Source organism: Volvox carteri (assembly GCF_000143455.1).
Source record: "Volvox carteri f. nagariensis unplaced genomic scaffold VOLCAscaffold_67, whole genome shotgun sequence".
Lineage (NCBI taxonomy): Eukaryota > Viridiplantae > Chlorophyta > Chlorophyceae > Chlamydomonadales > Volvocaceae > Volvox > Volvox carteri.
In genome coordinates, this window is record NW_003307610.1 from 645,570 (window position 1) to 670,435 (window position 24,866).

Genomic DNA, 24,866 nt, shown 5'->3' on the forward strand with positions numbered 1-24,866 from the left:
GCCAGCAGCTTCCACCCCTTCACTTACCACCTTCCACCCTCTGTCTTCAATCTCTCGCCTCTACCATGGGGGCTGCTGCTTGTACCCGCTCACCTACAGCCTGGACTCTGCTTCCTATTATTGCAAATTCTTCTGCATGCCCAGCAAAAGCGCATACCCTTGCAACATCCCTCCAACTCCTTGCAAACCCTCCCCTACTTTTGCACCCATATGAAGTTTGAGAAATGTGGAAATGGGAGGAGGCTGCCCATCTTATGGATGGTGTTGGACGTTATAATATCAACTTGCGAGCTGATCAGGAACTGTCGAGTCACCGTTGATCCGAATGCTGGTGGAGAGTTGCTGAACCCAACGTATACATTCTGAAGTCGGATTGGGTGAACGGGGTAGGGTGCCCCTCTCGCAGGGGAGAGCAGAGATCTGCCTCGGGAAAGGGGGCCGCTGGTGAAGCTTAACCACCCTGTAACGACATACATACACACATATCCGAATACCGACCCATGGCACCTCCCTCATGGCGTCTTGCTCGTGCCTGTTTGATTGTTGTACAAAATAAGAAGGACATGTCCTTCTTATTTTTTTCTTCTCATTCATTCAATCCAAGTTCAAACAAAGTGTACCTTTGCGACACCATCAGCTTTGCCGCTGCATTCCGACTTCAAAATGTGCATTTGGAAAGATCCCCGAATGCGTTCTGGCTGGGAGCAGACAACAATTGGTCCATGAAGCACGGGCACTTTGGCGCGCCTTGGACTGCCAGCCAGCAGAAGGGCCGGCGTCGAACATGGATGCAACGGTAGTACCACCTACATATCGGGCAGTCCCGACTCATGGATTTGGCGCAGCAGCGGCAACACACGTTGCCGCAATGACACTCCTGCTTTGTGTGTATGTCATTCTACGGATTGCCACATCACGAGAAGGCTAACTGTTCAGTCAATAATGATTATGCTATGGCGGCTGCGTGCTTGCGACGATCCAGACAGGTTTACTGCTAATGCAGTTTCGTTTATGTTGCTGGGCGCTGGATACAAACAGAGCATGAAGGGGCAAGTACCATGTCCCCAGGGGGCAGCGGTTTTGCCGCTGTTGCGGTACTAATAGCCGAATCGAGGATGAAAAACACGTGTTATTGGAATGCCCAGCCTATAATGACATTCGTGCTGAAGAGGGATTCGATCATCAACAGAGCATGTTGGAGGCCATGAAATGGGAACCAGTACGTCTGGCGAGGATGTTGAAACGTATGTGGGCTCAGTTAACCCTTTTGGATGCTGGAGCTGATCCCTCTTACAGCAAGTGAGATAGGTGGTCTGCAGACACGAGCCCTGATCTACCAGCTCGCCACAAACACCTCCTGCTTTGTTAACGGATGGGGGGACTAAAAAGGCAGGCGAAGGGTGGTGCTCTCGTGCACTCCATCTCCCAATTGTGATGCACATGCATGTAGTGTGCACATGTATGATGTGTGGAACAGGGGGGTATATCTTCACCCGTGGCAGCTACCCTGCGAAACCCTGCCTTCAAAGTATTTTGGTTCACCCTCATCCAGTCACCTTATCCAACTTCTCAGTGGATCACTTAGGTTCAGCACGCAGCACTGGCACCCAATTGAATCTGCCAGATCAATGGCGGCTCAACTCCATTACTGGTCAGCAACTTCATCCCAGGTCACCACTGTCCATGACTGACTGAACGACCGACATGAGGGTTGCCTGAAGGCGATTTTGCAGGAAAACACCGTCGCAAGTTAACTAGTGTTTGATAGGGCCCATCACTCCCATGCCAGCCAGCAGGAGATGTGCCAGATATATAGACAGACAGACACAATTCCTCTACCAGACAACGGCTAATTGGCACGACCACAACCTGCAGCAACCAATGCAGCAGCTTACTTGCGACAGAGACGTGCCTATGTATGTATGTATGTGCACCCGGATGTCTCCTCCATGACTACTCTGCCTCCTCAGCAGACGCACCTACGCCCGGGGGGATCATGTGTTCCACACTTCTCGGTGGGGTCACCAGAGAAAGTAATTCATCGAACCACACCTGCAGTCACAATCAATACATAACTGGTAGTATAGTGATCATGACAGTGGTAATCCCCTTCTTTTTCAGGACAATTGTTGTATATGAATATGTGCTTTGCCAGTTAGTTCTTGATTGCCTGGCTGTTGGGCTCTTGTCCTCAATCAGGGCTGTACAGGCTCCCGTACATTACCTGATGTTGAAGGTGTATAACTTATTCAAGGTGTAAACTTTAAATACACACATGCACACATGTGCAAGCATGGGCTCCTACATAAGTGTATAACCCTAAGTGTGGGGGGCCTTGCTCCTCGCACTTACTATTGGCCGTACTTTTTGTGCTAGATCATATATAAGTGTACAGCAGAAGTGATCAAGTGCTGTGACCTGTGCACACCTGGCGACTATTACCAGGATAGCCACTACATGCAACCACATACATACATACATATTGTGGGGCCACTCAGCGGTGCTTCCTTCTTTCCTCTCTCATCACCCCTCACCAGCAGGTCCCTCACGCCCTCCCCCCCCGGGTGGGCTCACACCCTCCACTAACTGGCGAGCTAGTCCTGTGTGGGGAGCATAACTTCCTTCACATGCATAAGGCTGAGATTGAAACCCAACCAGCCATGCCAGCCAAACCCCCATGGGCTTCCATGCATTCATTCATTGCTTGTTATCAGGCGCCCCGTACATCACGGGTAGTAGTAGCAGTAGTTGCTGTTGCCCAGCTACCCCAGCCACCCCAGCCATCCACCATAAATGAGCTATAACGGCTACTGTACTGACAAACTCACCAACGGGACATCCCTGCCCACAACCTACCCATCAATCACACCATCCGCCAGCGGGTGGTCCTCAGGCGCTATAGGGCCCATGAGCCCCCAAACCCCGCTCAGCCCACAGACAAACACTGAAAGCAGGCTACCTGACCGCCGGGCTGCCGGATGGAGGCAGTGTGGGGGATTGCGGGAGGGGGAGAGAGAGGGGTGAAGACAGCCAGTGGCCCTCCCATAAAAACACATACGATACACAAACCCACCTCTCCCATTCATACGCATCCTCCGCTCACCAAACCATGTACGAGAAACATTCATATGGTACGACGACAAACCCCAATGAAATCTCGCCGCCATCGCCGCCTGCTGCCTGCACCCCATGAGCCCATCTCTCCACGTGCTGCCCCACCAGCTGCACCAAAACCGAAATGCGCACAACAATTCAAAATGCCAAACAGGATATTCGTCTGTTCTACGTGAAGTCAAGGGGTGTACGGTCTATCTGTACGTCACTATGTACAACAGTGTGTACGGCAATGGTCCTACATTTGCCTATCAATCCAACCATTGGACCCTCACCAACGGTAAGCCGTTCACCGATACTGGCTTACCAGGGGGGTTACATGAGGGGAACAACAATGCGGCAGTACGTGTGCAGGGTAAGCAAAGTAAAGCAAGGGCCCCCCATCCGGGGGCTGCAACCTCCACCTGCTGGGTAGGGACAACAAGAACCCCCCCTCTCGAGTAGCAGTCACATGCTTGTGCACGTGTGGATGTACGACGACGACCACCACCACCACCACCGCCACCATCACCATCACCATCACGACTTTCAGCCTAATTTAATTGGCCCGCAGTGCACGTACTGGCCCTAAGGGGTACTTCTGCTGCTAGTGCTGCTGCTGCAGGGACCCGCCCGGCCGAGCGGAAATTGTCCTGGAGCCCCCGGAGCCGCTACCGCTACCGTTACCGGCTCCCCCGCCGCCCCCCCCCATGACAGGATGTAGCGCGTGTTGGTGATGTTGGTGCGAGGGGTGGTGCGGATGGTGGTGGTGATGGTTACCACCACTACCGGTGCTGCTGCTGCTGCTGCCGGCGGTCACCTCGGCCTGCTCCAGCACGTTCATTCTCGACCTGTGCAAGCCCCCACCTCCCCCGTTGCTGCCACCGCCGAGACTGCTGATCATCAAACCGGTCTGCGAACCACAACAAACAGCAGCAGCAGCAGCAGCAGCAGCAGCGGGGTGGGCGGGTGGATACACACATGGACCGCATGTGGGCTACATGGGCGGATACATCCAAGGGGGGCCAGGTCCCGATAGGATAGGACAGGTCATTGCCACCTTCACGACTTAGCTCTCCTAAACGCCCGCAGTGGGCCCTCTAAGCATACATGCATATCAACACATACATACATACGCACGTACCTGTTGCCGTATCTGCTGTAGCGAGCTGTCCAGGGAGCTCCCCATCGCACCGGCACCGGCACGTGCTCGTCCAACTGCCGCCGCCGCAGCAGCCGCAGCCATCGCTCCAGGACCTCCCGCCACAACCCCGCCTCCACCTCCACCTCCACCGCTATTAAAGCTACTCGTCCCGACCCCCTGCACGAGCAGCAGCCTCTGCATACTGGAATCACTAGGAACACGGGGCACCAAGTTGCCAGCGGCCCCGCCGTGTACGGCAACAGCCGTTGCCGCCGCCGCCAAAGAGTGGGCAGCAGCCTGTGCCGTCACCGCCGCCGCCGCTGCAGCTCCCCCTGGCGGCCCCGCGGGGCCCCCTCGATTAATTGGCGGCAGCAGCCAGTTCAGCTCCCGGGGTTTACCTCCTCCGTCCTTGTTGGGGCTGCGGGGGTCGGGTAACGAACTGACCATTGTGTGGGCACCGGGGGGATGGGCGTGACGTCGGGCTGACGTCCAGGGCTGTGTCGCCCGTGCCGCTGCCGCTGCCGCCGACACTCCCGTCGGGCTACCGCGCGGACCGCCGCCGCCGCCGCCACCGCCAGGAAGATTTGCTGGGGAGATGCGCCAGCCGGCGGCTGCATCTCCTCCTCCCCCCGCCTCAAATACGAAATCCCCACCGTTGGCGTGTACAGCAGGCAGAGTGACAGGTCCGCCGCCGCTGCTGCCGTGTAGCGGTGCAATACGAGGTGGTGGCGGGCGGTGGGGGTTTCCCAAGACGGCGCTGATGCTGCTGTTGAAGTTCACCAGGGAGGCGGCGTCCAGGACGTCGCCGCTGATGGTCTTCCGTGACGGAGCCCCCGGCCCCGTACGCTGTGACGACATGGCCGGGTGGGAAATACCGCCGTCGGAGCCACGGCGACCTAGGTCTCCGAAACCGCCGCTGACGGCTTTGCCGCCGCCAGTGTGGGTAGGCTGGGGCCCCGCCAGCTTGACGTCCGAGGCCTGCGCTGGCTGCAGGGGCTGGTTGACTCCGCGACCCACAGCCGCCAGTTTGCCCCCGGACGCAGCAGCTGCAGGGCGACTGCTAGCCAGGGCGGCGGCGGCTTTGGGCAGCAGGCCTTTCGCGCCTGGCAGCTGTAGCAGGTCCCCCAAGCCCATCTGCGCCACTGCCAGAGCACCGTTCCTGCCCAACACCGGCGCCGCCGCCGCCGCCAGGGCCCCCGCGATCATTTGCCGCAACATGCTGGCGTCCTTGACCATCGAACGGCCGCGGTGAACCCTCGCCTGCGGGCCGCCATTGGATCCAGATCCCAATGCGGATCCGGATCCAGGTAAAGCAGTAACGCCCTCGCCCACGGCGCGAATACCCGACGCCGACATCAGTGCCGCCATCCGTGCTGCCGCCGCTGCCTTGCCGTCAACATCTCCCCCCGCCGCCACCGCCGCCGCCGCCGCCTCCACCGCGGTTAGCGCTGCGAGGGCCTCATCACCCATGGGAGTCTTGCTCCGAAACCCTAGTGCGGCCCCGTCTCCGTCTTCGTCGTTGTCTTCGTCACTGTCGTCGTCGCTGTCTTCGGCGCCCATGAACGCCTTTGCCAGTTTCGCCGCGACCTGCACCACCTCCTCCGCCTCCTCCATCGCCGCCTCCGCCGTCTCCCCCTCATCTAACTCGGATCCACTAGCGCACTCACTGTCCTCCTCCTCCTCCTCCTCCTCCTCCTCCAACAACATCAGTCCTTCACCATCGTCATCATCCTCTCCCTCCTCCTCCCCTTCCGGGAGCTGGCCCCGGGACTGACGACCTTGCTGCTGCTGCTCTCCCTGCCCTCCTCCCCGCACTCCGGAACCACCAACCCCAGCTCCGGAACCACGTAACCTTGACGACTCCGCTTCTGTGCGGCGAGACCGCCGCGGCGGATGATGGGCATGGGCCCCATCACCCCCAACCCCACCCCCAGCACCATCCCCACCACTTCCATCTTCCGCCCCCCCTCCCCCTCCCCCTCCTCGCTGCTGCTGCCCGGTGTCCCCCATCTGGAGGTCCTTCATGGACACCAGCCGGGTGATGATGTGGGCGGACCGGGCGGCGAAGGAGCGGGCGCCCGCGCTGGCATTGCGGGAGAGCAGCCGGGACCGCGCAGGGCCGGGAGAGGCGGACCTCGAGCCGGTGTCCTTGCCACCACCGCCACCGGCACCAGCACTCTCGCCGCTGTCCGACCTGGGCAGGCGGCGGGGGCAGAACGGGGTGCTTGACGTAGGGGGAAGCGGAGGTTGTACGGCAGCATGGGGGGTTCGCGTCGGTGGTGTTGGCTGTGTATTGAAGGTACTGGGTGAGTGGGGCCGTTACAAACTCCAAACTGTACGGCGTCCGTACGGCGTCAGTAACCTCAAACCTCAACATGTTTTCCTCTTCAGGTAGAGTCCGTCATCACGCGCACGTGTATGTCTTTATGTAAGACCATCCATCCATAACGACAACCTGCACCCACATACGGCGCCCCTCCCCGCTAATACCCCTCCACCTCCCACCTCCCACCTCCCACCTCCCACCTCCCACGACCGCCCAACCTGGAGTTCGCCGTGCTGTCCTGGTTGCCGTGCCGCTGCTGCTTCCGAGCTGTGTACGGCAGGGAGGGCAGGGAGGGCTGTGCCGTGCTGCTGCTCGTAGCCGCCGGGGTTATTGGCGCTGGTGTTCGGACAATGGGGTCCAGGTCGCGGGCTGCGAGCGGAGGCAGGAAGGGGATGTTGCCGGTAGGCGGGGGGGTTGGAGATCGGGGGGCGGACGAGAGTGTGGGCAGGCCTGCCAGGGTGGGGCGGCCTGGGTGGAGCGGGGGACCCAGTGAGGAACGTGGAAACACACACAGCGGGGGGGAGATGGGGCGGGGGGAAGAGAAGGGGGTTGGCGGGGGTGGGGGGCGGGGGGGGCGTCTTGGGGGGCTGAGGTGCTGGGGGTGGGGGTGGGAGTGGGGTTGGACTGCGATATCGTCAGGTGGACTCGGAGGATAGAGCGTAATGTCGCTGAGCTGAGTTGAGCTGCCCGGAACGCACTTCCGTTTCTAACGGACGTGCAACTGCCAACTGCCAACTGATGACCCCCTCACCCATCGAGCGCGAGAGCCAGACAGCCCCAGTAAGCCGCGGATATCTACCCCCGAATACACCCGTTGCTGCATCCACAAATCAAAACACACAGGCACACCCCCACCCCACACACGGCCCCCCCATCCTCCTCCTCCTCCGCCGCCACTCACGGGTCGTGGATCCGAACCCCTTGTACTTCCGGCTGATGGACCTCCTGAGCTTCATGACGGCCAACTTGTTACGCGCGTCCCTCATGGCCTTGTAGGCGGCGGCACTCAACATGGCCTTCAGCAGGGGAAGAGGCAGGCGGAAGCGCGGAGGGGCGGAGTGACCCGTGGGTCAGGATTAGAATCAGGTCGGAACGAGACTTATGTATGTATATTGTTACAGGGTGGTTAACTTCGCCAGCGGCCCCTTTCCCGGGCAGTCCCTGCTCTCCCCTGCTAGAGGGGCACCCTAATCCGTCACCCCATCCGACTTCAGAATGTATTCGTTGGGTTCAGCAACTCACCACCAGCATCCAACCAAATCTAGCGAATCAACGGCGCATCAACTTAGTTCCTGGTCAGCTCGCAAGTTGATTTTATCACGTCCTACATCGTCCATATGATGGGGGGCCACCTCCCATTTCGTCACTCCTCAAACACCCGAGGAGCCGGCAGGCGGATTTGAACCCGGGTCGGCCGGGAGCAAAAGTCAGGCGTTATGTATGTCAGGTTAGATCGGGTCCATCCATACAGACGTACACACCTGGCCGTAGGCAGAGCCACAGCTACAGCCACGGTCCGCACCCCATTACCAGCAGCAGTAGCAGCCATCAGGACCCGCACAGATAGCTCATCACCTCCTCCCTCTGGTACTCCAAGACGTTCGAAGGGCAATACCCCTCCCCCCCCTCCCCCCCCTCTCCCCCCTCTCCCCCCTCTCCCCCTCCCTCACCTGCACGTCAGGGGACACCAGGGCATCCAGCCGGGCCTGATCCTCCTTCTTCTGAGTGACGAAGTTACGCCACGAGCGCTGAGGTGACGGGGGCCATGTGGGAGAGGGGTGAGGGGGGCACGGGGGAAAGGGAAAAGAGGGGGAGCGCGGGGGAGCGAGAAACACGTGGGTGTGTGGGTGCGTGTCGGGTTGGACACGGAGCTAAGGGCCCTGCGCTCCGGTGCGTCTGTTGCCCGGGCGGCCCCCGGAGCACTGGGCAGCCCCCGCCACCTCACTGAGAGGGGGCAGCAGGGGGGCCTTTGGGGAGCAGGGGGGGACAGCTGTGCATCAAATAGCTGTGCACGTGTATATATATGTATGTATGTACGTTTATATGTACCTTTACAGAGTGTCGTGACTTCCCTTCCGGTTTCCTTCCCCCACCCCGCCGTAACCCCCACACACACAAACCCCGCAACCCCCCACCTGGATGATCCGGGCGGCATGGTGCAGGTGCAGCTCGGCAATGGCGTGTTGTCGTCGTTCCTCCGCCCGCTGAGCGGCCAGGATCTGTTGCCACACCTGCCGGCCGCACGGGTCGGGGTCGGGGGCATCGGATAGGAGGAGGAGGACGTTGGAGACCGAGTCGAAGTCGGCACACGGGGGAAAGCCCGAGACTGAAAACAGTACATCACACCATCACATCATAGCTGCTAGCTCCCACCACCAAGCACCCGCTTAGTTGCTATCCTGCAGCCCCCACCCCCACCCCCACCCCCGGGGGTCTTCTGTCGCGACCAGCACTGGAGCCCTCCCCTCACTCCCCCGACCCACACAGCCACAGGGTCGAGCCGACCAAACACCGCTCCAGCCTCCACGACACCCCACCCCATCTACTCCCATCCCAAACCCTCACCCGAGGCCCCGGCCCCGCCTCCAAGCCCACCCTACCCCCACCCCACCCCCACCCGGCCCTACCTTCACATCCGACACAAGGTGCACTGCGCCGAATATCTGTGAGGGTGTGAGGCCCCCCTCGGGTCGGGGGGGCGCATCCAGGTCCTCCTCGTGCGGGTAGGGGCCCTCCTCGCAGTCGCCCTCACCACTGGGGGGCTCGGAGGAGATCTCCTGGAGGGGGAGGGTGAGGGGGGAGGGGGGGCAATACACAGCGCTTGTGATGGGAGCGGGGCGTAGCAGCTTCAGGCATGTCAGAGGGCGGAAGTCGGGTGGGGGGTGGGGGTTGGGGCAGACAGAAAGACAGGGTCGGGCGGAAGGCGTTTTAAGCTCTAAAACCCTGACACCCCTACTACCCGCATTTCCCCCCAGCACAGAAGCCCCGTATGAAGGCAGCAGCCGACGCAACCCCCCTCGGCGCCCTGGGCGTGCAGCCCCCTGTCCTGGGCCACCACGCATCCGTGTACTACTGCTTCCCCCTCCCTCCCCGCCCTCCACCGCGCCCAGGACCACCGCTCCCTCCCCCCCCCCAAACCAACCATGGCTCCGTGTTGATCGTCCTCCCTTCTCAACCGCCCCTCCTCACGGGCCCGCAGTAGCTGTACGACGCCACCGTGTGTATTGACGTGTAGGACGGAACCCGGGGTAAAGGTCGGCACCAGACCGGGGAGCGGGAAGAGCAAAAGGGTGGAGGTCAACCGCACGATGGTGAACTGCGGGTGCGAGGTCAACTTTACCAGAGGCGGCCGGCGGCGGCCAGGTGGGGAAACAGGAGGGCCCCAGGCGTGTCCAAATCCCAGAGCTTGTTGACAGGCAGGTGCATGAAGAGCAACGTGCGGGTTGGCCGAGCTCCGCAATCGTCCCCCCCCCCCGGGCCCTCAGGAGCCGCCCCAGGACATCCCACTTCCCGCGGGGGGAGAGCGGAGCGGGGGGGGTTAAGCAGCCCCCTTGACAGGCGCCCCGGTGCATCCTCCTGACTCAGACTATCCAGTACGACACCACAGCGCGAGTGTGGTACGACAACAAGCAGGTGGCCACCCATCATTTGCTACAGGGGTGGTGCGTACATCCCCTGAAACCCCAAAGGAAAGCAATCCCCCAGACCCCCCAAACCCCCAGCAACCTAGCGGCTTCATGTGCACCTGGACACGGCACACTTCGCACCAGCCGGGAACCTCCCACTGAGGGGCCCCGGGGACTCTTCATCCGAACCGACTCCTTGACCGCCCCGACAGGGCTAGTCACCGGCTGCTGTGTTCGGCCGGGGGGACATCTGCAGCTCCCTCGCACATCCGAGCTCCCTCATACGGGTACCAACCTACCGCCGCATCCCCCAGACCAGACAAAACTCCATTTCCACATAAACCCTCTTTTCCCCCCCCTTTATCCCCCCACCGTGGTCCCCTGTTTCCCGCACCTCCAGCTTCACATCCACCTCCAGCTCGTGCGCCAGGGGGTCCAGGGCCCTCATGACGCAGCCCGTCCAGCGCTCAGTGACCCGGGTCAGCTCGGACAGGTGCTGCTCCACGTAGGCTGGCAGGTCGTCCTGGGGAGGGGGAGGAAGGGGGCAGGGAGGGGAAAACAGGGGGGAGAGGTGTAAGGAAGGAAAGGGGGAGAGGAAAAATTGAGGGTTTGAATGGGCAGAGAACTTATCGCGCAGGTGCCATAGCTGGGGCAAGGGTATCTTTGACTGCCTTTGTACCTTTTTCCCCCGACTAGCCTTTCTGAAAGCCGTCCGATACCCTCGTGGCGTCTCAACGCAGCAAAAGTAGCCCTCGAGCCCACGCCGGGTCCTGTCCTGCATCCCGCTCTTTCAGACAATAAATTTCACCTCTTACCTCGTTTTCGGGTGGTGGATGCGCGGCGAGGAATTCCTTGGTAAAGTGCTTGACAATTTCGGATTGCAGGTAAGTCGAAGTTAGGTACGGCGCCAACGCCTTTCGCAGCTTGGCTTTGATCGACTTGCTGCGTGCTACACCCCGAGCCTCAGGTCCCCGCTGCATTTCCGACTTTTTCCGTGGTGAGGCGAACACTTTTGGTGGTGGCCGTGATGGCTTGGACATGTCCTGTTCAATTTGCCCCAGCTGCAAGGGTGGCGGTTCATCTGCATCTGCCTCAGCTTCAGTAGACGCTGAAGGATGGTGTAAAGGTACCGTGCCTTCTTCAGTGGACACCATGGCCCTTATTCACTCTTGCCGGGCGGCTCCAAAACCGTAAATAAAACACTCTCAGCACACCAATAAAATTCAGTTAAATTAATGCCAATATGACAAGCTCCTTGGTCAGTGTCCGCTGCTGCATGTCCACCTTCTGGCTCAAACAACGTCGAGCAAGATCTAGAACAGAAGACATTCACTATGCAATAATGTGTGTCAAAGAAACTTTATCTACGTCCAGGCTTATCGGAAACCGGCGGATTCTGGCAGCCCGAATGTGTTACGAAGGTGTCTCCACGACACGAAGTAGACATAAAGATGGAGCTATACAGGATTACATTATTAGCGAGTTGAGTATGCTGTAGAATGGAATGCTAGCAATTGTCTGTTGAGTTCCGCGATTGTGCGCTTCAGCCCTCGTCAACTTAATTTCACGAATTGTACAGCTTCTGATTTCCCTCTTCCAAAAGAGTTCCATGGCATACAACTTGTGTTGTTATAACGTGTTACAACAAGGTGCGCATGCAGACCGTGTCGGAGTCCGTAATGGATAGATGACTGCGCTAAGCACATACCTGATGGTTAACACGTAGCAAATTAAGATGACATTATTATCATATCATGCCCTGGTAGAGCAGTTTTGCAGTCCCACAGTACAGGCTTCCGGAGAACCTAGATAGATACGCGTCGATCTGAACGCGCCCATTTAGATCCCAAAGCATAAATCGCATTGCCTCAGAGCTGCGGTACAACTTCACCATTATGCATGGCGACTGCCGCCCGTTGTCCGTTTCAGTGATGTATGCTGCTGATGGTCCCCGGTGACACACTGACTCACACAACCATACCTGCCCAGCCAGCTGCCCAGGTTGATATGTGAACCCCCTACCCCGTCCCAGGAAACTCATGGCTGGCCACCCGCAATCCGAGGGGGTAGGCACCCACCAGTGCGCTTCAGCAAACCCCCTCCGCAATACATGGCATCGTGCATATATATGTGTCTGAACGTGTCGCACGCTTTCGCATCTTTTGCACGCACACACGGCTGAGCCAGTCCTTGCTATGGTCTCCACGCGAACGTTGGGGACCACGCATCGGCCGCAAAACCCACACGGTGAATCCGCTGGTAAAGTTTTGCTGCACTACTGGTGCCATGGCCATACAGGAGAGGGCCCTCCTCTCAATGTCGGGTCCAGCAGTTGCGGTGTCACAGCTCTCCCTCTCCTAACTGGGGGGCTTTGTTTTGTCCCTGTGCCTGGAAGGGTGCTACCGCCAAATCGCCTTCGGGCAGCTCTAATGTCGGTCGGTCCGTCATTTCTGAAGTCAGAAGCCCGACACCATAAGGGCCGGCTTAGGTGGGGTGAGCATCTGTATGGTACGAAGGGCTCACTTACAACCTTTGTAACACTTTCAGCCGAAGCGAGCCTCACACTCCACACATGGCATCCGCCCGCCATCCCCCTGCCAACCAGCAAGCTCCAGCCACCCGTGCTTCATGTGCCCCAACTCAAGCATATGCCAACTGTACCCTCTCTGTTTTACTCTTAACTTACCCTTTCTGTACCTCTGCCCCTCCGCACCCCCATGGTGTTCCTCCATTCCTGCCCGGCAGGCAGGCAGGCAGGCAGTTCTTGTCTCCTCCTGGTATGCTGGGTAACTGTCCCCTCAGGATGAGAACCTTGTATCGAGGTGCCCTATCAAGGTTCCGCCCCGCCAAGGCTCCCGGTTTGGAAGTGTGGGAAGCAGCAACAGGTCCCACTCATCTGCCACTGGTGATTTCCTGAGTAGCACCGCCCACCACCGTGGCCACACCTACCAGGCTGACTTTGCCATCTGGGTTTTCACTCTGAACCTTACCCAGCACCCACCCCGCCTGGGGGAATGGCATGTTGATGTGTAGCAATGGCCTGGGGTGACTGTCACTCGCGGCCCAGGGCTGCACGGACACACTCAAACTGGGTTCCATGTAGTCGCAGAAAAGTGCTCGGGCACCTTGGTGTTGGTGGCATCCAACTGAGCAGTCCACATTTGGTCGAGTGTGCCCGATCACACCCTCATCCTCGGCGACCTCACCATGGTCGACATCACCCAGGAGGTTGCCGGTACTACCCCCCTCCGGAGGGCTCGGGCGGTTGCGGTTCCAGTCAACTGGGTCCTTCCTCAAGGCTGACGGATATGCCTGCAACACTCCGATGGCAGGTCCGGTGCCAAGATCCCTGGCTTCCCTCAGCGCCTCTCCTGGTCCTGGCTCCCTGCGGCTCCCACCACGGTGTGCCTATTCCCCGTCCGTCCCTGTACAGAGCCCTCACTTCCCGAGGACTTGAGTGGGTATATTCACGGCAGGCGTAAACCAACGGTAATAACCACATCTGGGGTAGGCGAAAAGGACATGCAGCTGGGCTAGCTCAAACACCCTCATCACCGGCTTTCCAATTTCAGCGACACTGCACAGCTCAACAGCAGTTTGTCCAGTTTGGACCAGTGCCCGGTTCATTCACCGGATTGTGTTATCGAGTATTAGCAGCCAGACATGCCGCATCTCCGCAGCTCTCCGCAGCTAAGGAGGCCGTGCTAGCCTTGCACAGCGCTGTCCGGGACGACCCAGTGAATGGCTGGGCCGGGTGGGCAGTAATAGGCCTGATAAAATGGTATCATGAGGCTCCTGGCGCAGCAGCCTCATGTGAGACATTTTTTGACTGAGTTCCAATTGCGACTGGAAACACCGACGTTTGCCAAACCCCAAGCTTCCAATCACCCTTCCCATTCGACACCAGCCCAACTATTAACTCTCAGTTGACAAATTAGCTGACAGGGCTGGCATGTATCAGTTCAAAATATGGTAGGTGCGAGCGGTGCAGTGCAAAATTATGATGTCATTTGCGACCTCGATTTAGGAACGAATTCGGGACTTTACTTGCGTACACCGGGATCAGCACAGTCACGAAATCAGCGAAGTGAAACTGTGTTCAATAAGTAAGCAAAATTGTGTTTGCTTATAGTGGGTAGATGGCAAACAGCAGACAACGAGTGTTCCGTCAGGTCCCGACGATGCAAACGGAAAGTGTCCCCAAATTGTACGATTTTTCGTCAGAGTACCGGTATCTGATTCGCAAATACGATTTGCCGCAATTGCCGTTAAAGATATTTCTGGCAACGGAGTATCCTTGAGCTGCACCGGCATCCTCATAGAGTAGTTAGGCTATATCGTTCACGTTTTAAGCGTCGACAGCGCAGCGGTCGTGGCAAACGACCAATCCTTCACTATCACAAAAACTCATGAGCGTCGACCACGTCTGCAGCAGACTGAAGTCCTTAAAAGGTTGCGACACCTGGAGCGCACTTTCCGTAGCGTTCCCGCTTTTCCGACAGTTACCATTTGGCACGCATCGGCCTGGGTGCTTTTATTAAATAATTACTTGGAATGGTGGGAAGCATCTACCATCTTCTGTATGCAGAAAAATGAAACCGCGCTAGGAGGAATAGTCGAAGGCTGCATTGCGAGGGCAGGTTCCCTGAACAAACCGCGCGCACCCGCTCTCATTCCTCCCCGCCGATGGGCCCAGAGTCACTACCTACCGCTACGGGCAGCTCTTCGGGGTTCCTCCAGCAACAGCAGCTTGCGTTGTCAACCCCATCCGCACCTCTGCTAGCACCGCAGCCGCAGCCCTTTCCGATGCTTGGACCTGCGGGGATGTGCGGACTGCTCGGTCAAATGTCCGGCCCAAGTTCAGGGCCATCGCCCCTTCCGAAACCCCCCCAGCTTCCCACGCCGTCCATGGCCGTCGCGTCTCATCCTGCGCATGTTGCGCTGCAACTTCAACAATACTTACAGCTGCAGCAATATCAGCAGCAGCAACTTCATCAGCAACAGCAACAATCACAACAACAGCAGCAACAGAAGCTGGCAGCTGCGCTCTCAAAACTGCAAGCGTCCGTCATGGCCCCCCCACCCCCTTTTGTACAGTTGCAGCTGCAGCGCCAGATGCAACCTCAGTCCGGATTAACAGAGGCAGCACCCGCTGTAGGGACAGCACCAGCTGCAGCTTCCCAGGCCCCGTCGCCGCCGCAGCCTTCCCTGCTGCCGCCCTCGCTGCCGCACGTCCATTCTCAGGGCCTCCTACAGCCCCTGAGGGCCCTAATGCCGCTGCCGTCCTTGCCTCTGCCCGGCCAGAGCCAGGGCCAGGCCGCAATCATGCAGCTGCCGATGCCACCGCAACCGCCGCAACCGCCCTCCCTGGAGGCCGCTCAGGTTAACAACGGAACGGGGCCACCTTGTTCGCTGCCCGTCGCCTCCTCCATCCCGTTGCCCGGACCTGTCCCGCACCCGGGCGGCGGCCAGGCGGGGCGGGGGCCCCGCAGCCTGGTCATGTCCGCAACCTGCGCCTCTCAGTCGCCGGGGGAGCACACGGATTCGGCGCAGGGGGCCGTACCGCAATCGAATGGCGGCATCAGCGCCGGTCTCCTGCCCGGGATGCCTCCTGGACCGAACACCTTCACCTGCCCGCAAGCTCCAACGATGATGCCTGCTGCCGCGGCGGCAGCGGCGGTGGCCACGATGGCGGCCGCGCTGCAGCTGCCGCGGCCGCTCCTTTTGCGCCGCCCTGTACCTGCCGCACCGCCGCCTCCACCGCTGCCGGGGGCGACAGCGCCGGGGCTGGTGAGCAGCATCGGCGGTGGCGGCGGCGCTTTGCCTTCTGGGTCGCGCTCTCGCGACTACCCGCAGCCTCAGCCCCCTCCGCAGCCGCAACGGTCAGGTGGCTCCACCACGGAGCTTAGTGTGGAGGTCAGCAGCGGAACATGTACGGGAACGGGAGGCAGGGGCGCCGGGGGAAGCGCGCTCGTCGCGGAAAGCGCTGGCGGCAGCTGCAGACGGTACGGCAGGACGGCAACCGGTGTCGGCGACTTGAGCGACGGCGGCGGCTGCGTCAGTGCAGAGCGGGGCGACAAGCGGAAGCGGACGGCGACGGCGGGTCCCGGGGCGGTGGGCGGCGCTGCGGACCCGAGCGAGGGGGCCCGCAGGGGCCTTGGCGGTGTTCCTAGGGGGAGGTGCGCACTGGACGGTCGGGGGCAGCAGGGGGCCCAGCGGCAGCTGCAGCTGCAGGAGGCGGGGGGGCAGGAGGGCGCCCAGCAATCCGACGGGGGCTCGGAGACCCCCAGCACATATCCGCCAGCCGGAAGGAACACGTCAGAGGGGACCCCGAGAGGTTCGCGGGAGACTGCACCTGGATGTCGTACGTACGACAGTGCGCATGAGATTGGGTACGGCAGCGGAGGTGATGGTCGTACTGATGACCGTATGGATGTGGACGAGCGTGTGGGAGTTTCACGGCAGCGTATTCAGGGGGATCGGAGGTCACAGCGCCGTCCGCCGCCGCCGCCAGCAGCGGATGACCGCGGCGTCGCCGCCGCCGGCATGTACAATATGGGGTACGGCTATGATGATGACGACGATGGTTCTGAAACCCCGTCAACCAGTGAGACACCCGTCAGCTCCAGTTCCCGGCAGGACGAGCAATGGTCACGGGACGAGCAACAGCAGCAGCGGCAGCAGGCGGAATGGCAGTTTCGGCATCATCACCTGGTACAACAACAGCTTCAACAAGAATTACAGCAGCAACAACAACAACAACTTCAACAGCAGCAGCAGCGGCAACAGCCGATTCAACAGCAGCAGCAAGCGATCTTCCTCCCCGGCCACGGTGGCGACACGCAGCAGCAACCCGCCCTACGCGCGCTGCTGGGCGAGGCGGGCTTTACTGCCGTACGCGCTACCATGATGCGTCAGCAATCCGTATTCGTACAGCAGCTGTGTGAGCTGCACAAGCTGGTGCGTGTGCAACAGGCGCTGTGGTCGGAGCTGGGGGTGGTGGATCCGCTCGGTATGGCTGCGGCGTGCAGGGCAGCGGGCTTCGCTGGGTTCGGGCCCACGGGTCCCATCCCTGCGCCTGCCCCTCCCCCACCCCCCCCGCCTCCTGCCCCTGCTGCCGCCAGCGCTGCAGCTAAGACTGCTACCGCTCCTGGCATGTGTCAGGTTCCCGGGGGTCTGGCGACCGCAGTCTTACCTGGCGGGGCCATGCAGCAGCGAGGAGGAGGAGACGGAGGAGGTGAAGCTGCAGGTGGTGGTGGTGGTGGCGATGGAGGTGCGGCAGCAGCAGCATCAGACGGTGTGGAGGCCCCCCTGAGGAGGTGTTTTCCGCCCCTGCTGTCACCGGAGCAGCTGATGGAGCGGCTGTTGCTGGACCTGCAGCTGCTGGTCAATGTGCCGCGCACGTTGAGGGAGAAGGTGGGGTTGGGGAGAGGGAGGGAAGGGGGGGGTATGTGGCGGGGTAAGGGAGGGAGGCACCTGGGGGGCGTAGAGGAGGGTTCGGGGAGGGAGGAGGAGGAGGAGACATCTGTGTTGATGTGGTGGTGGTAGTGGTGGTGATGTGCAATTCATTGCGGCGGCGGGTCTCCCTGCCCCCGCCGGCAGTCGTGCCGTCCCCCTGTACTGCCCCCGCCCCCGCTGCAGCTGCAGCTGGACATCCCGCGGCAGTCGCTGTCGTGTGCAAGGTGTGCGAACATCCCCCCGATACCCCCCTCTCCTCGGCCCTCCACCTCCCCCTCCCCCCCCTCCTTGGTCAGTTCTACTCTTGGTACACTCTTGCCCTGGCAGCAGCTTCACTCGTTCGTGGTTCGTCCTTCCCCCCCTCCCCCCCCCCAGGTGCTACTGCGAGTGCCCCCCGAGCGCCTGCCCAGACCCGGAGCCTTCCCGCCGCCACCTCTGGCTCCGAGGGACCCAGTGGCCCCCGCCGGGGGAGCTACTGCCGGTGCGGCGCCAGGGGAGGCTGCAGCCGCAGCTGGCGGTGGCAGCGGTGCCGCTGTTGTTCGTCCCGCTGCCTCCAAGCTGTACACCATGATGGACGGGGACGGACCGGCGCCCTCCGAACAGCCCACGGTGGTGCAGCAGCTGCGACATAGCAGGGAGCGGGAGGGAGAGCTGGGGGAGAGGAGGGGGACCGGGACCAGCAGGCCCGTGCCTGCCGGCGCCGGCGGGTTACTGGCTGGGCAGCTTCATCACCACCTTCCTGCGCCTCCGCTGCCCCAAGATGTGCCGCTTCCCCCCGGGGACCCCCGGCCCACGGGACGAGGTGCGCCACCGCCTCAGCCACCACATGCCCCGGCCGCTGTTGAGGACGTCACCTCCGCCGCGGTGGCGGCAGCAGCCGCAGCGCCGCCGCAACCGCAACCGCCGAGCCACGGCCAGCAGCAGCAGCAGGCGGGTTCTAACGTAGGCGGTCCCTATGGCGCGTTTGCTGCTGTTCCCGCCTCCCACAGCCCTGGTTTCGGAGCGGGGGGCAGCCGCTTTCGGCCCTTGGCGCCGCCGCCGCCGCCGTCATTGCCTGTATCGCAGTTTCCTGGTACGCCCTCTCCGCCCTCCGCCGTGGACCCTATGTCCTGGGTGCCCTGGCCACCCTTGGCGCCGCCACAGCCGCCGCCACCACCATTACCGTCATCAGCTCCCGCAGTTGCAGTACCCGCAGCAGCCGGAGCATCAGCAGCTGCGGCGGCAGCGGCGGCGCTATCGCTGCAGGTCCCGCCTGCCCCTGCAGGGGTTTCCGCTGTCCTTCCGCCACCTCCCCCTCCTCACCAGCCGCAACAGCACCAGTCGCCCCTGTCCACTGCTCCGGCCCTGCCAACGTTGCAACTGCCACTGCCGGGCACCTCCATGCCGCCGCCGCCGCCCTCTGTTACGGCTACGGCTAATGCTGCTGGTACAGGTGGCGGTGGCGGTGGCGGTGGTTTTGGGTTTGTCCGACCCCCGGATCATGTTGGTCAAGTAGGGCTGATGTTGCCTCCCCCGCCTGGGCAGCTGCTGCTGTCGCCGCCGTACCGCCCGTCGGGACCGGGATTTGGCGGGACCCGGACGGGAGGAGCGACGGCAGCGCCCGGTGGATGTGGTGGCTTCGGCGCCATGCCGCCGCCGCTGCCGCCGCTATTCGCATCCCGGCTCGGGATGCCGCCTCTGCCGGTAAGCCCCTCCACTGCCCACTTGTCGGCCTAAATCACCGTGTGTAACACACATGCACAGCTGACCACTGGGCGAATGTCCACCGATTAAACACCACCTCGAGCCCTGCTATCACCGAGTCATCCACCAACACAGCAGGAAGCCAATCCCGTCCCGTCCCGTGTGTCACATATTGCCGTACATGCAGGCTCCAGGACCACCTATTACCGTACAGTCTTATGCCGGCATGCCTGCCGTACAAATGGACCCTCACGAGGCCTGGTTTGCAAAGCACGTGGCGGGGGCGGCGGCTGCTGGTACGGCAGCGGCGGCGCAGGTAGGGGCGCTGCCGCCGGGGGTCGCTCAGGTTGCGACGCAAGGGCAGCAGCAGCAGCAGCTTCAGGACGACGAGCAGCTTTCCGGTAAGGGCAACGATACTAACGGTAACGGTAAGGAAAACGGTTTGGAGGTTGCCGCCGTGGCTGATGCCGCTCCTGCTGGTGAGGCTGCTGGTGGTGGTGTTGGCGTTACAACCGGGGGCCCCATTACATGTACTGCGGGAGGTACGGCTGTCGCCGCCGCCTCTGCTGCTGTGGATGGTACGGCGGCCACCCGTGCGAGTCACCCCGCCGCCGCCGCAGCGGCAGCAGAACCGCCTGAGTTGCCTCAGCAGCAGCCGCAACAGCCTCCCGAGGTGGCGGTGGAGTTGTGTGCGGCTGATGTGGGTGGCGAGGGAGGGCAGCGCACTCCGGGACTCGGCCTTGGTGCTGCTCCCTCTCCCGCTCCCGGCCCCGCTCCCCCCCCGAGTACGGTTTGCGGCCCCGCTGGGGCCCCCTGCCCGCCCGCCCCACTGGGCCCCGTGAGCCGGTGGTGGCGGGATCCCAACAGCGCCTTCGGAGAGCTGGGGCTGGTGGACCCGCAGGTGGGCGGTATCCTGGTTAGCAGGGGGTGGGGTCGAGTGGAGGTGTATGTTCGCTGGGGCACCGTGTTGTTGTCCCTGCGGCCTCAGCTGGTGATGTGGCGGCGGAGACCGGAAAGAGGAGTCCCCCGCTGCTGCTGCTGCTGCTGTGCTCGGGAGTACCCAGGGGGGGCTCTCCCCTCCCCGGGTGGCCCCGTCCCCGCCCCGACATGACATGACATGACCCGACTGGGGCCGCCCACTTAGTCACCTCCACCTACTGCACACACATACACACACTCGCTCACCTGGTACAGGCGCTGGGCAACTCACCCGTATTGGATGCGGAGGCCGAGGTGGAGGCGGAGGAGGCGGAGGCGGCGGGGGAAGAGGGCAGGTGGGTGAGGGTACCACGTGATGGAGGGCACCCCGTGGGCCGCACCACACACTTCACATCACGTTGCGGGAGGGCAGTCGGGAGACCTCGGCCGGGTGGATCACCGCTTTCAAGTGGGGCGTATCTCCGTAACCCTCGAAGTCGCTGAGAACCCGGTTCACTCCCGTCATCACAACCTGCTGAAGCCGCACTCCCCGATGACGTTCCTCTGCTTCCTACAGGACTGCGGGCCCACCGGGGCCACTGACGGGATCCGGACAGCCGCTCAGTGCCGCCGCTGCCGCCGGGGGCATGCTTGGTCTGCCTCTCCCGCCCCTGAAGAAGCGTGGCAAGATGCTGGCGGCGGCGGCGGCGAACACCAGCGGCCCGCCGCTGCTGGCGGCGGCGGCGCTGGCGGCGGCAGACCCCGCCACGGCGGCGGCTGTCGCTGCACTGCTCGCCTCCGCCAACCTGGGTCCCCCTCCGCTACAACAACTGCCACCCGGCGGCGGCGGCGGCACTGTTGGCGGCGGCGGTGGCGGACACCTTTCACCGTTTCAGCTCCCGCTCCCGCTGCAACTACCCGGATTCCCGGGGGGGCAGGGATTGGCACTGCCGCTGCCGCACCCAGCCGCCGGCGCCGGTGCTGGCCCCGTGGGCCCTACTGCCGGCCCCCATCATACGGCGGCTGCGGCGGCGGCGGCGGCCCGCCAGCACCAGCAGGCGGTGCTGTTAGCTACCACCCGCTTGCTGCAGTCCTCGGCGTTCAAGGTGGGTTGTGTCAAAGGGGGGGAGGGGCCCCGTGGGGCGATCCCTATGTGAGCGGTCGAGGGGCCCTGGGGGGCCGGGGAGGGGAGGGTCGTGGGGAGCCACGACGAGGAGCGGGACCCCGACCAGACCCTTTGGCACTCGGGTGAAGCCGCTCCCGCCTGCGTCCCCCGCCATGCGACGTACCCTGTCAGCTCTGCTGTGTGCCCACCTGGGGACCGCCCACCCCTGGGGACATTTTGTTCATGTGCTGAAGCTGATGCTGTCGGACCTGAAACACCTACCTGCCACCTACTCGTCTTTTGCTACTGCTTCTCTCCCCGCCAACCGCCAACCGCCTACCCGGCAACCCCCTCCCTCCAATACGATGCACTCCGCGGTTTCCCTCGTAACGACACAGCCCGTCGCGCCACGTCAGCAGCACAGCAACCGAGGAAGCAACCGCCTAACCGCCACACATACGGCAACGGAGTCCATGGCGAGTGGCTTCTCGGGAGGGGGGACGGCGGGCGGTGCGGGCAGTCACTGGGCCGGGGTGGTGGTGGGGGCGGGGGCAGGTCGTCGGGCCGCCGCCGCCGCCGCCGCCGCGGGCAGTCGTCCGGAGCAGTCTGAGAACGGCGGCAGCCGCGCCGATGGTAATGACAGTGCCCGCGGCGCCAACCACTGGACGAGCATCAACGGTGGTACGGCAGCCAGGTCTGGAGTGGCGGGGGGCCGACCGGGGGTTGCGTCGCGGAGGGGTGCGAGGGTGCCGGAGGGGGAGGGGGAGGGGGAGGGGAGTGAGGCGGGGGGGGCGGCGGCTTCAGAGGCGGGGGGCTGGGTCCCGAGCAGGGCAGGAGGAGGAGGTGGGGGTGCGGGGCCCGATGGTGGGGGCGGGGGGGCCGGGGGGAACTCGGGCTCCCGCCGTAAAGAGGCCCTGGGGGCTGGGTACGGCAGCGGTGCCGGCGGTGCCAGCAGGGGCGGGTGCGGCGGCGGAGAGCGAGGTGGCGGCGGTGTGGTGCCCTCCGGGGTGGATGTGGCGCTGGCTGCGGCAGGGGCATGTGGCGGGGTTGGCGGGAGGAGAGGACGGGTTGCGGCTTTCGGCACTGAGAGCCGGGAGGTGGCGGAGGGGCGGCTCAGGGCGGGTGTAGAGGGGCCGGGGGGGGATGAACCTTGTACGACGGATGGCTCGGCTCAAGTGGACAGTGGGCTGAATGCGGATGCGGATGCCACCTCCAGGGGCTGACCCGTGGGTCAGTCGGCTAGTTTGCGGCCTGCTGCTATGGTAAGGGTATTGAATGACCGACACGGGTGTGGCTATGTACGGCTATTCAACTCCCCCGGTTGTCGGGGGGATTTTGGTTTCGGAGAGGTGGGTTTTAGGTTGATTCTGTTTGTTAACAAACGCATGTCACACACACACACACACACACACACACGTGGAGGAGCTCTTGCGCTTACGGCTGAATTTTCCCACGGCGCATTCTCGTACCTGCTTGGGGGGACGCATGTTGCTAACCGTTTCGTTTCGTTTTTATCCTTATGAGTCAATCATTTTAAGATTGTGCATTAATGGATGCTGTGACGCTGTTGCTGTCGTACTGCACGTGGAATTGCAGCACGGCGGGGACCAGGGTCCGGCCCCATGTTGCGACGCCTCGTGCTGCTCGCCGAACAACAGTAGGGAAGACAGGGCTGTCCGGGGCGGTGATGGTGGCCGCTGAGTTCTGTACGGAATGTTGAAAAGTATGTCATAAGAAATGGTTTGGAGTGTGTGTGTGTGTGTGTGTGTGTGTGTGTGTGTTGCTGGGCGCCGACCACAACGGCAACGGACGCGCTCGTGTGCTTCTCTGGTGGCCGACGATGATTGCCGTCGTCGTTTTTCATATTTTGATGGCGTTAACGGTTTCGTTCTCGTACGTCATGCTGTACGATACTCATATTTTTGAGGTAAGGATAAAAGCCAAGTACAGCTAAAGGATAATTGGTTGATATGCTGTTTCTCATTTGTGCCGTACTCAGCTCCCTGATGGAGCGAGTGCTGGATTTGTTTTGCTCTATTTGCTCCCACTGCCCCGTTGCGGTGCCCGGCTGTTGTGATGTGGAGTCCTAAACTGGCACCGCCGCATGAAGGTCCCTCTAGGCGGTCCACTCGCCCTCGGGGCGGTACTACTAGCTAGCTAGCTAGCTAGAGGGTCATCGAACTGTTTTATGAATCGTTTCGTTTGTACCGGTCGGTTATCGTGTCACCATCGTTGTGCTCTTTTGTTAGGATTTGTGATGTAGTGCTGTGGGGCCTGTTTGAGCTGTACTACGATGTACGGCACATGTTGGACGAGTGGACAGACGATGGCCCTACGAGCTGCAGATTTGGACTCATACCAAGTGGCGGCTGTGGACCTAGTGGCGGCTGGCGGCGGCAGCAGCTCGGGCCAAGGGCCAGGCTCAGGTCCAAGTTGTGGGAAGTGGCTCTTCAGCTGTTGTAGAGATAATAGCTGAAACAGCGCTATGAAGGAATGGAGATTGACTCGGGCTGGCTGACCGTTGTGGGCACTCCTGCGTGCAGTACAGCCAGGTTGGCGGCTCATGAGCAGGCGAGGAAGTTTGCAGGTATATCCTGACTGTTGCAAACTGTACGATATCTCCTCAAGAGTGCCCTCTCAGAACTGAACTTCTGCGACCGGGTTCTCTGTTGCCGCGGCGGGTGGCCCCGTTCACCGTCGCACCGCCACTCGGACCCTGCCGTACACTCAGTCAGCCAATGCCGCCACAGGGGCCTCACAGGGCACCGTACGGCGCAGGCCGAACTATCGCAGATAGGGGTTCCCGCCCAGCGGCCTCTCCACCGCTGCCTAGCTGGCTTCATTGATAAGCGGCTTCGCGCAGTGGTTGTGGGTTGTGGGTTGTGGGTTGTGGGTTGTGGACGAGGAACCGAACTAAACTCCAAAAGCAGCAGCGGGTTTCCTGCCGAAGGCGATACAGGTCCGGTCGTTTTCGAAGCAGTCAGTGTACCCAAGATAACTGGTGGCGGGTGCTACCACATAATAGTGAGCCGTGGCAGACCGCATCCCGTGCCGGTGCCCTGCTCGGGTGTCGTGTCCCGTGGGCAATCCGGACCTCAGTTGGGTTGGTGGTGCTGATCGACACGGCGGGAGGGACCGCACTTCACGTGTACAGGGGAGGGGGGTAGTGTAAGCAATACATGGGTGTCATGTTGTATCCGCGGCAGAGTGGATGATGTGGCTTTGTCCCCGGCACGGCCGGCTTTGCCAGCGTTGACACGTCCTCTTGACCGCACATGTCATCACTGCCACGTTGAAAGTGCTTACGACGTAGCCGTCGTAATCTTGATAAAGATGTGAGTTTCGCATGGCGCTCGTAACATACAAAGCCAGTACGAATGTAGAGGACGAAACGGGCAGCTGTACAGTCTTGTCAACAGTCACGCGATTAACATGCGGGATTGCAGCTATTTCGAGGTTAACCTACATCGTCGCACCGTAATAGCTAGCTGGACCTCTAGGCGAGGCTTCCTA

At 61.6% G+C, this 24,866-nt stretch overlaps 2 protein-coding genes across 2 annotated transcripts in view; one reads left to right on the forward strand and one right to left on the reverse strand.

The window, feature by feature from the left end:
• Positions 1–11,229, reverse strand: part of VOLCADRAFT_98062 (uncharacterized protein) — a gene marked incomplete at both ends in the record, with an annotated part of 12,573 nt that extends 1,344 nt beyond the window's left edge. The window contains 13 exons of the mRNA XM_002956970.1: positions 1,980–2,052; positions 2,960–2,971; positions 4,238–6,105; positions 6,166–6,320; positions 6,372–6,431; positions 6,764–6,932; positions 7,465–7,579; positions 8,234–8,311; positions 8,699–8,794; positions 9,191–9,340; positions 10,331–10,417; positions 10,584–10,712; positions 11,005–11,229. Coding sequence (XP_002957016.1) covers positions 1,980–2,052; positions 2,960–2,971; positions 4,238–6,105; positions 6,166–6,320; positions 6,372–6,431; positions 6,764–6,932; positions 7,465–7,579; positions 8,234–8,311; positions 8,699–8,794; positions 9,191–9,340; positions 10,331–10,417; positions 10,584–10,712; positions 11,005–11,229 — 3,217 coding nt within the window. The remainder of the gene's footprint in view (positions 1–1,979; positions 2,053–2,959; positions 2,972–4,237; positions 6,106–6,165; positions 6,321–6,371; positions 6,432–6,763; positions 6,933–7,464; positions 7,580–8,233; positions 8,312–8,698; positions 8,795–9,190; positions 9,341–10,330; positions 10,418–10,583; positions 10,713–11,004) is intronic.
• A 569-nt stretch (positions 11,230–11,798) lies between these two features.
• On the forward strand, positions 11,799–24,000 carry VOLCADRAFT_98063 (uncharacterized protein; the record flags this gene model as incomplete). Its single annotated transcript, XM_002956935.1, has 18 exons — positions 11,799–11,838; positions 12,222–12,255; positions 12,935–13,024; positions 13,415–13,521; positions 13,623–13,696; positions 15,293–16,796; positions 17,314–17,462; positions 17,540–17,605; positions 17,831–17,871; positions 17,944–17,992; positions 18,023–18,892; positions 18,953–19,330; positions 19,518–19,872; positions 19,951–20,231; positions 20,525–20,604; positions 20,826–21,354; positions 21,752–22,091; positions 23,897–24,000. 18 exons carry the CDS (start codon positions 11,799–11,801, stop codon positions 23,998–24,000), a joined length of 5,091 nt encoding a protein of 1,696 aa, XP_002956981.1.
• Positions 24,001–24,866: the final 866 nt, after the last annotated feature.